Source organism: Rhea pennata, chromosome 17 (genome assembly GCF_028389875.1).
Source record: "Rhea pennata isolate bPtePen1 chromosome 17, bPtePen1.pri, whole genome shotgun sequence".
NCBI classification, from domain to species: Eukaryota; Metazoa; Chordata; class Aves; order Rheiformes; family Rheidae; genus Rhea; species Rhea pennata.
In genome coordinates, this window is record NC_084679.1 from 6,108,059 (window position 1) to 6,119,733 (window position 11,675).

Genomic DNA, 11,675 nt, shown 5'->3' on the forward strand with positions numbered 1-11,675 from the left:
AGCCTCATCTATGTGAGTATCTAGACATCTGACTTGTTCCTCAGCAAGTGGTCTGCAAACTTTCTGCTCAGTCTAGGTAGCCTGACCTAGAAAGCAAACGGATCAAAAGGCATGTTGTAGAGCATCCTGGTTCAGTAAGATGGGGGCACCTCTTGTATCGCTCCCTAGTTTATCTCATAAAGTGATATCCACTGAGGATAAAGAGTGTGTTTTCTACATTTCTGCTTGGCTCTCTTATTATTATTACCACTGCATTTTTTCTCTATTTATCTAGCTCACTTATTTGATCTTTTTATAGGATATGTATTATTCAGGATCTTCCCCCCCACCCCCCCAGCCCCAACCCGCTCATATTTTAGGATCTACTTATCCAATTTTACATTTTTTTTTTTGCTCACTTTAGCTGCAAAAATCACATACCAACAAGGCCCAATACGTTCTATCAAAGAGAAGAACTATTAAAGGATGCCACTAGCAGGAAAGCAAGCAAGTATAAAATGGCATTGAATGAATTAAGGCTTGCTGCTTACTAACCATTACCATAGCAAATTTCTGGAACAGCTTCTGATTATCCAGACTATCTTACACAGTATAAAGAGAAAGGTCTTTATTTACAACCAAAACTCCAAATAAACAAACAAAGCAAATCAAAATGACTTTAAACATGGAGCTAGATTGGCCTATGGGAAGGTGGAGTGACTGCAGGAGTTTTGTAAATACGAGGAAATATGGCATCAGTGCAGCTGCGTCCACTACCAACTATTTCCACACGGTCTGTACAAGAAAAAAAAGTTTTCTTTTTGGTGAGCAATTTTCATGGAGATAACTGTCTGTAACACAGAAAACTCCTCTAGAAACCTTGCTGAAAATCTCAATTAAAAAAAAAAAAAAAAAAAAAAAAAAACAAGACTGAGGGTGTAAGAACAGACAAACATCCTCTGTGAGTGCAGTAGAAGCCTTAGTTAGTCGACCCTACAGTACAGATGCCCTAAGTGACCAGCAGCCTATGCCTACCCCGCTTCACTGAACCACTACTCAGTGCTGATTTAGGGTGAACCTGTGCTGGAATGGATCAGAAATACTCATATCAGCAGCTACAGCATTTGAAGAATTGAGGCAGTAGCGGTTCAGAGAAATACTTTAAACGACTGCAGTCATTTAATGTGCAGAGGTTTTCTCAGCCCCTTTAAAGGCCAGCGTTGTCTAACTCTTTGGCGAGAACCAGACCATCCTACACAATGTTGTTGCACAGGTCTTTGTTTACAGCCAAACAGGAATTGAGATGTACGCTAAAGCTCCCGTGTTATTTTCATTTCCTCCCTTGTTTTGTCTAGCTTGCATGCGTGAGGTTTCTGGCATTACTTTCACAACACCGTTCGAACGTTGCATGAATCACTACTGGTGTGTGGGCCACAGGCTGAAAAAATACTGCACCAGAAAACTGCCTCCGCTCTGAATTAAAGCCTACTAACAGCAATAAAAACCTTCATACTGACTTCAATGGGCTCTGCATCACACCCACTGTGGACCTATAGACCAGTCTAACAACTTATATCACTGTGCTGGAGCTTATATCATCCTCCAGGTCAAGTCTAAGTCACATTACTAAAGCAGAAAGACAAATTTTGCATGGTTACTGCATAGGCTTTACCTCCTTGGCAGATGAAGACTTTCAACCCATTAGCTCCATGGGGCCATCAGACCAGCACCTTACCGTGGAATTAAACTCTATTCAATAAGAGGAAATCAAGGACATGAAGAACCCAATCCTCATTCTGCAGTTAATTTCCCACCCATAGAAGAAACTGAAGTAGCCTAACATCCTCAAATATGTACTTTAAATCTGCTCATAATAATTAGCGTTATCTAAATGTCTCTGAACTCTTTAAAATCCACTTCATTTTGAACTTCCATTAATAATGCAGAAGGCAATATTACAAGGGGGGGAAATCAAGTAATTTAATGTAACACTTTATAAACTAAACCTGTGATGAATCTCAGATGCCTCTTCAGCTTATCTGCAATCAATCTGACTGGAGTCATGTTTATGTATCCTAGGACCAGTGATAGACTGCCACTAGACCTGGCATCCACGACTACTTCAGGAGGTTGATTTAATGTGAATGCAGCATGAAAAATTAGATTATCTTTTGATTTTTTTTATTAAATAAAATTGATCTTTATTGAATAAAGCTGCTTTTATTAATATCTAAAACATTGGTTGGTGTCACAGAGTCCGCCAGTCCCATGAAACTAATAAAAGACAAGATGGAAGTAAAAAATGAGAACATTACAGGGAAATATTAGAAACCAAATCACATTAAACCAGTATTGCAGCAGACAAATAAAACATAGGTCTAGCAGTAGAACTTTAGTCTGACTTTTTTGTGAAAGAAAAGAAGGCAGAACCACTTCTCCTAGAAGTACGCTGTGCCAAAAAGCATAATGAGAGCAAAAGTGCAATTCAGTACCCCTTTCCTTGTATAATATCTCAAAAGACTATAGTTCAGATGCAGCTGGGACAGGATACCAAAAAAAAAAAAAAAAAAAGGTTTTACAGAACAATTTGAACCATAAGCTAGAAAGACTGGTTTTACCTTTTGGTTTTTAACCATCTGTCAACATAAACTGAAATTCAGTCATGAACTCCTATCCAGTTACCACCAAATGAGAGAAAAAGACAACAGTATACTATCAATCAAATAGAAGTCTTTAATTTCAATGTCTAATAGAGCGGCATTGTCCATTACTAATAAAACACTATCAGTGTTCCAGAGTAATGACCTAAAAATAAGCAAGCAGTGAAACACAGGCATGCTGCACTCAGCTTTTCATTTTCTACATTTCTATTTATACAAAGTTCATAGTGCGCTTCAATGTCAGTGGAAAATCTACACACAAAGGTCTTCAGACAAGAACCACGGCCTTTTGGAAGCTGGAAGGTCTTCAGAGAAGAACCACGGCCTTTTGGAAGCTGGAATGGGACCAGTGAATTCACCTGTGCAGCTCTTTGCACACCGCCACTCTCACTGAAGCCAGCGAATGCAAAAGTAGGATTAAAGTGGAGGAAGAGGCTTTCCCGTACAAGTTACAAAGCTACAACCCACTGAAATCGTAACAGCAGCATTTAAGTAATTCCTGTGGACTGGAATTCTATACCTCACTATCCAGTGGAGACCAAGGGAGTTCAAAGAATATTGCAACATTAATAATTCCAAATGAAACAGTAACACACTCAATCCAAATAACTAGATACTTCTCTCCTATAACATTTTGTTCGAACTACGTTTTGTTTTCTGAGAGATTTCTTTCCCCCTCCACTTTCCTATACTAGGAGATTGGCATCACTGAAAATGGAGTGCCCACTTCTCTTGCCTGTGGGGAACACTTAGGGGTATACGAGGTAATCCTGTCTAACGCTATTGCCAAGCATTTACACTTATAAAGACCGAGGGAAAAAGAAAATCAAGACAGCAGTTATGTGGTCTGAGATCTCATTAGAAAGCAACCTGCAGGAATATTTCAACCTAGGATGACAGAGAACATGGGACACTTGGTACAACGCAGGCAAAGGAGTCACAATAATTTTCTCTTGTTTTGTTACTGTCAGCTAAGACCTGAAATTTGAAAAGTTTTTTTTTTTTTTTTTTTTTAAACACCAAACATCCACAACATGGAAGGTTCCTCAGTCTGAAGTTTCACTATATATATATCCTAAAATTGTCCAGTTCATTACAAGCTTAGGCCAAGCATGGTGTCTGGTGTTAAAGTTTTTATTCTACCCTTGGTGAAACTAATGAAAGGTTTTCCCCTCAAGCAACGGAAGAAAACACCCCTGTTACTGAGCCTGTTCTATGTAAACGCAGACAAATACATGTCAGCTGGGCTGGGTTGGTTTATTTTTTAAATTGAAGATTTCTGAAGAATTTTTTCATAGTTGAGATCAAAAAGCAAAATGCTCAGCTGATTTAGGGTAAGAAATGGTTCTCCAGGACAGAGTCAAGAAAACACTTAGCTGATGCCAAAGCTGTGAAATACAGCTCCACGCTAACAATAATTATATCACCTTATACTCCCTGCCTTTCTGTCTATGTATACGTATAGGGGTGTGTGTGTGTGTGTGTGTACACACACAGACAATACAGTATCAGACTGCACAATACATTCCAATACATGGATTGGATCATCAGTTACAAATTGTTCTGATCAGAACATGAAACTCGTTATAGAAAACAACAGTTCACCTCCCAGACTGGAGCTATTTTCCCCATTTACAAGATAAAAGCAAAGCAAAATGGCAATAGTAATCTAAAGTCCTGAACGTTATTACCTGAAAGATTATGAAACTGTGCAGTGAGAAGACACGTTGCCATGGTTCTCAGTAATCAGCAATAGACTTACGCACAATAGACAGCTGATTGCTGCTGCACGTTGAAAGATTTTCTACCTCTCTAAGAAAACTTTGTCGTCATGACATAGATGAAGGAGTTTTTTCTATTAGCAACAGAACGGCATCGAACAAAGAAACAAATAAATATGCCCAGTAGCAGTAATCAAGTTCTGCTGCTGCTGTTGTTTTGTTTTCATCTTCTTATGGGGGAGGGATGGAGGGGGGGGAAAAAATCAACATTTGGCAATAACTAGTTTATACTGTAAATCTCTAGAACACTCTGGTCTTTCCAGAGTGTACTATGGCATAGCAGTACAGAGCCCATTACCAAGCATGGAAATAGCCAATTACCTTGAAGATGGGTATCTGTAATGCTGAACAGCAAAGAGTCCCAGCAGTCACGTGGTGGGATATTACAAAGTCTGAAGTGCAAAATAAATGGCACAAGCAATATCATAGGGATAAATAGGGATCTTATGTACCCAGTTCCAAGAGATAACGGATTTAATAAGACTTCTTAATGCATAGAAAGAATTCACTTGTCAGAACTTATAATGGTTTATTTTTTATTTAACTTTCTACATAAGAGACCTCCTTGACAAGTCCAGTTTTCTGCCTATGTTTATCTTTCAAAGGAGATGCAAGTAACATTTAAAAGTAACATTCATATATGAATGTTATAATTGCTGGGTTGGCAAAAGAAACATTGTCCACTGTAGAACTCAAATGCCACTTATACTTCAATCTTAAAACAAACTGTAATTTCAGTCACACACTCTGTTAATGCTTTGCTAATGATGCAAATTCAAAACACCAAAAAAAAAAGATGAGATGAAAAAGTTAATATTCTTACTGCATTGTCAGCTGACTCAGTACTGATATTGCTTATAACAAAATAAATATTTTACAGCTCAGCTGGTAATCAAAAGTTGCTGGTGCACAGTGTGAATGAAGCAGTCTTTTAAAAAGACTCAGTCTTCCAACCCTTACTGCTAATGCATTTCCATTTGCAACTTCAAAACTGTACTTACGCAGGCACTGCATTTAGGTAACGTTTGAGAAGATTTACAATTTTGTTCCTTTCTTTCTCATCCTGTTCTAAAGAAAGAAGGATGAAAATGGAATTTGATGATGGGAACCACCACAGAAATATACAACTGTGTATTCTGTCCTCAGTGGTTAGTCCGGTTTTAGACACAGAGCGATTAGTAAAGATAACTGACTTAAAAAAAGAGTGCAGTGTTAATAGTAACTGAAGCATTTCTGAAACAGTGATCTTTCTATAGGCAGAACTCGTATGTTTTCAAAATTATAGATTAAATGCATATGCTGTTATTTCTCACTGAAGACTAGCCACGTGGGAGCTTTAAATTCAATATTCTTGCCAAAATATAGCTGCTGAGGCATAATGTCTTTTAAATAGCGTATATATCTCTTAACTTGGATTATGCAGGAATGGTCAGAATTGTTTAGATTAAGTACTGCAAAAATGCATTCACCTTTTGGCTGAGATTACGCATGAAAACTTTAAGTTCAAAGGAGAATTTAAACACACACACAAAAACATTGTCTATATGTTGGCTTTCTGATCCTTACTGTAAACACATTCGAGGGAAGCACAAAGATACCACTGAGTAGTTGTCTCGAGTCATCTGTCACAACATCCAAACTCTACCCAGCATGCAGAAATATCTGACACCATGGTTCAGGATCTCATCAGAGCTTTTAAAGATTTCAGCAAGCACACATTTCTCTAGTCCAGTAAAACAGTTTCTGAGACATAGGTTTTTCATTTGAAAAATTGCATAGGAAATAAAGATAGGGCAGCTAACTCCAGCAGCAGCTACCCCTGAAGATTTCAAATCTCCATGTAATGAAACCTTTCACAATCCAAAGCTGAGTTTTCCACCAGCACCTAATGTACGATCAAAAATACAACCTCTGGTAACAAATGTCTCTATAAATAGCTAGACTATTTGTCAAAGTCCACCAAGAAAATAAAATCCTGCCATCCAGGATTTCCCTTCAAGATGTCTTCGGTTTTGACTCACACGTTACCCCCCTACCCCCTCCCCAATCGTTCAATTGTGAATTGTGGGTATCAACATCCAAGGTACCTCCACAGAGACAGGGGCAGAGGGTGCGTGTGCAAGATAAACAAGGAACAGGAAGCGAAGGAACGGTTATGCAGAAGAGATTGAGCCTTACCTTTGGAAAAAACTGCTGCCAGGCTCAAGAGCAGAGGTGACAAGAGATGCCCCATATTGCTAATCCCAGAAGTGCACATCCTAGGGTCTGTGGGGAAGTTAGGGCTCAGTTTCACACACTTTGCAGTCAAAGTAAGAACAGGTCAGCTGGAGAGGCTGCATTTTCAGAAAAAGGTTATCCGGAGAGCGCAAAAGGCATTTGCTTCGGAGAGAGGACTTACTTCTTTAGCTTTAACCCGCCCCCTTCCTCCGTCCTTTCTTCTAAAGAGACGATGCTGCGGAAGAAAACCCACTCTCTCCTCTCAAGCCACAAACGCAAAATGCAAAACTATTCCCATTACAATCCCAGTCCCGAGCCTCCGCCGCCGAGGCGGGCGAGCAGCCCCCGCCCCGGACCCGCGGCCGGGCGAGCTCCGCGCCGCGGCTCGCCGCGGGGGCAGCCGCCCGCCCGCCGCGCACGCACGTCGCTCCCCGCGCTCCACCAAAGTTTCCCTTTAGGTGATGCTGGTCAGCCCAGAAATCATCCAGGCACGGAGGAAGGGGGCTTGCTACTCGATCTCTCTCTTAAGTTTTCTGTTCCTCCGTTCACTTGTTTGACTTTCTGCAAGAGAGGGAAGGGGCGAGCGCGGCTCCCCCGCGGAAGGTCATGGCTAGAGAGGAGGCTACTGCTTTCGGGGCCGGCAGGAGCAGCGGCCGCGGCCGGCAGGGACCCGCAGCCCCAGCGGATGCAGCACGGCCCGAGCCGGCACCGGGGCGCCGGCCGCGGCCCGCCCGCCCGCCCGCCCCCTCCGGCCCCGGCCCATCCTCCGCGTGCCGCGACTGCTGTTCGCGGGGAGAGAGATTTAAGCCGGGAGGTGTCGCGAAAATAAAATTAAAAAAAAAAAAAAAAGAGAGAGAGAGAGAAGGGAAACAAATAAATAAAGCAGCACCGGGCCAAGCCCCGCCTCGCGCGCGGCAGCCCCAATCCGCGCGCCGCGGGGCGGAGCGGGGCGGAGCTGCCGGCCCGCGGCCGCGCAGGCGGGCGGGCGGTGGGGCGAGCGCGGCCGCCGCCGCCGCGGACACCCCGCGCCCCGGCGCGGCCCTGCGCGCACCGCCCCGCACGCCGATTTCTGGGATCAGCTCTGCCCGCTCCGCTCAAACAAACGAAACATGGCAGAGCCGGAGCGAGGAAATAACCTGAAGGCTTTGTAGTAAAATACTTCTCCAATAGCGTAAGAACAGCAAGTAAAATACCTACATTTGGTCTAAATAACGTTCCAAAGTGCTGGGAAAACATAGCTCATCCGAGGTTTCCAATTACTGAAAATGTGAAGGCTATAACCATTCTGCTCACCTCACCCTTTGGTCAAGCTTAACAACGAGATTTGTATTATCCCTGGCAGATAGAATGGCAGCAAAATGCAATTTACTACAGCCCAATCTAGGAGCAATAAAAACATTCTTTTTATATTAACATCCACATTGCTGTAACTTTAAAACAGGTCTATCCCAATAAAGTTCAAGATTGCATGTTTTGCTAACAGTGAAAAAAATGTGATTAGCCACGCAATGAGAAAAGGCTGTATCTTGTGCAATATTGTAGCTTCAGCCTAAAAGTTCACATCAATTGTAGAAATATTACTAGTCCCAGAGAGGTCCCCCAGACCTGAAATGAAGAATACCTGTAGAACTGACATCACACCTGAGACATAAATGTACCATCCGAGAACATCCACCCTCTGAAGACGGACAAAAAAATGTTATCGACATGATGCCCAGCTTCATTCAGTGGGCAGGTGAAAAACAACAGGATAATGCACCAGTTAATCTGTTTTGCTGGAAAAGCAACACCTTCCTATTTACTATAAAAAGTATAAAAATGCAAAGAAAAAATAGATTTCTTTCCAGATATGGGTGTGTTTGTTACCAAAAAATTGTTTATATTAAAAATGGCTAGTACTTGGGTTTTGCTTTTTGTTGTTTTTGCAATGTTTGGAGATGTTGTGAGCATAAAGTCCTACTGCCTTCCAAGCAAGATAGAATGGCAGAAGCATTTACAGAATTTTAAAGTGAAATAGAGTTTTAATGATAATATTTTTAAGAAAAAAAAAAATACAGAAAATGACTATGTAGGAAACATACCATAGAATCTGGTGAATCCGGACCGAAATGGACCAAAACTGATGCACATGTTAAACTTGCATTTGCAATATTACATTTCAAGATTATATTTAATCTTTTTCTTTTTGAAACAGCAAACTTGGAAAAACTTTAATTTGCTTTTCCAGCAAAAATATGAACATGGAATCTAGATCCTTTATCCATGTTCAGAGTTATGCCACTTCCTGTATAGTTTTCATCTAGTCTTGTAAAAGAAATCTATATTTATCTGTGCTGTTATTTTTTTCGTTAATGTTTTTAAAAGGCATTCCAAAATATTACTAGTTATTAAGTTTTATTCATCAATACTCTTTTCACTCCTTAACACTCTGCAGACATTTCACTTTCAGTAGGTAGTAATGGCTGTGTAATACTTCATCATCCTCCTCCTCCTTTTCCACTGTTCTGTTATCTCCAGGAGGGGAGAGCCCCAGCTTCAGGTCTCTGGGAAGATTCAGTTATGAACACGCTCTTGCCTCCAGCCCCTGCAGCAATAAGCAAGCACACCCGTTTCTTGGCTGTCCCCGTGCAGAGAGAATTCGCCCTGTGCTTCCCTGGGTATTTTACCAGTGACAGCAGAAAATCAGGCCACTTGCCAAATTTCAAACAGCAGCACAGGTATTCCAATTCTTCCTTTAGAGGGGAGGAGGTAACACTTCAATATGATAAACTCTAGCTTATGCAACTATCTCTTTTACAACAAAAGTCTTTTCTAGATCCTGCTCATAAAAAAGTCACATGAATTCATACACCACTCAGTAACGAGAAAACACCTTCTTGTTTTATTAGCAATGTGTTATTTTGGCAAGTATGCCTAATGTTTTCTGGGTAATTAACACAACTGATTGTGAAGGAAGAACTGGCTCTAGAAAACAAGAGAGAATGAAGAGACCTGTCAGACCTGCATCTATACAGCCTAAGGCTGTAAAGCTAGAAAATGGAATAATCTGCATCCAACAAATTAATGAGGAAATTCATTGTTACCCTGAGACTTCTTGTTTCATCTTTAGTGTGATATATCAACTGATAAATATAATCAGTCTTAGGTAATTAAAATTACTAATTGTTCTAATCAGTTTACCAGTTCACTTTTTGTTTTTTGCTCTGGAGACAGTAATGTTCCCTCATTGACAGGTTAGAAGTACAGGTCTGGGAGCTGTCCTGTTGACACAGAACAGTAAAATAGAGAAGAGTAGCCAAAAAAAAATGCTCCCCTGCCCAATATGCTGCCCTCCTTCCATCAGTGGGGAAGACAAATGATATATGACATTATGAGATGATTTTTTTTAAAAAACAACAACAAAAAAATACAGATCACCCCACACAAAACAAAACCCAATTGTATTTAACAGTTCTTAGCTGGTGTCCACTGACCTGGAATATCTGGTATGTTACAGAGTTTAACTAAGCAGTTAAAAAAAAAAAGAGCATTTTCCTCAAAAAATATTTTTCATTTTCCATTAAATTCAGAGAGAAAAACTGTGGCACTACTGAAGTTAGTGTGTGTTTTACTACTGCATTAAGAAGCATAGGGTTTTTTTACTCCTGTTTTTCCCCCAGCTACAATGCTTGAACATTATACATAGGGCTCTGAAATGGGTTATTTGGTATCATTACTGTACAACTCCCAAAATGAAGAGCAATTAGAATCATCTTAAGATGAGAAGGAAACAGCATGATCAGTTTGACCTTCCTGCAATTTCTTTTTACGTTTAATATGTTGTCTTCAAAACATGCACTAGTCACAAAGCAGCAGGTGTACTGTGACTACTGTTCATAAAGCAAAACAAATTGCTCCACTGTTTTGTTTCTATCACTTGCTTCTTTGTCACATCTATATGTTGTCTCTCGTCTTTCTTCGGGTTATGCTCAGTCATTGGGGAAAGGACTTCTTTTGGTCATACACGCACCCTACATCTTGCCCACTTAGCCACTGTCAGCAGCTGAAGTCTTTTAGTAATGCTCCCACATGACTAACAGGAAAATCAGAGTGAGAGAGTGGAAGATGCTACAAAGACCATACTGAGTCATTCCCCTCAATTCCATATTAATATCTGGATCTTACTCCCTTTTGACATTAACCACAGCTTAGATCTTCAAGTCAGTGACAGCAGAATGAAGCATTAATTGGTTGTTAATTTAAAGTTAATTTTCATCTGTTCAATCATACCATATAAGAAAACAAAGAAATAAAATCACTTGGTTTGCTTAAAATGTTTCTGTTGTACGAGAAACAGATTCAGTTCAAAAGTCTTCAACAGATTGAAGTAAAAAATAGTTCTGCTTGTAAGTTCTACTGCCAATGGTAATACTCCCTAGAGCGCCTATCTCTAATGATCAAACACTAATCTTAGCGGTAAACAGCATTCCCATCAGGCTACTTTATGTTGCTCAGCTTGCTATCAGTTCACAATAGCTGAAAAAGCAGATGATGTCAGTCAAAGCTTTCACCCTCTCTTACTTGTTTCCAATGAAAACTCAGACATAGCTTAGCTCCGAATGAGGTCTAAAACTGATGAAGAACCTTATCGCAACCCCGCTAGGCTGTTATCAGCCAAATCAGCAGCAGTCTAATAGACAAAAGTATCTAAGAGGGCTTCTTTATTTGAACTAATGAACTAATATATTAAGCTGCTTCATCTGATGGTAGCATTTTAAGAGCTACTTTGGCTGCAAGTTACTGTACTCACAGTACAGAGTGCAGTGATTTGTATGGATCAAGTCTTGTAAGATGCAGAAGCCAGCTTGAATAAAAGCTTAATAAATAAATGAACCAGTAAGTGTACACATCAGGAGAAAATTCACTATAAGGATATATATATTATGAGAAAATAAATAGGTACAAATGATATTCCAATGGAAACTAACCAGTACTTACTGTAACTAGTACACGTCAAGTTAAAACAGATGGAGTTATCAAACTGCTGAAATGTGTGTTA

At 40.3% G+C, this 11,675-nt stretch overlaps 1 protein-coding gene across 1 annotated transcript in view; it reads right to left on the reverse strand.

The window, feature by feature from the left end:
- The window catches only part of TMEM132D (transmembrane protein 132D), a 261,108-nt gene extending 254,431 nt beyond the window's left edge, over nucleotides 1–6,677 (reverse strand). Inside the window, exon 1 of the mRNA XM_062590102.1 lies at nucleotides 6,599–6,677. Within this exon, the coding sequence (XP_062446086.1) occupies nucleotides 6,599–6,677 (79 nt within the window). The remainder of the gene's footprint in view (nucleotides 1–6,598) is intronic.
- Between the last annotated feature and the right edge of the window lie 4,998 nt (nucleotides 6,678–11,675).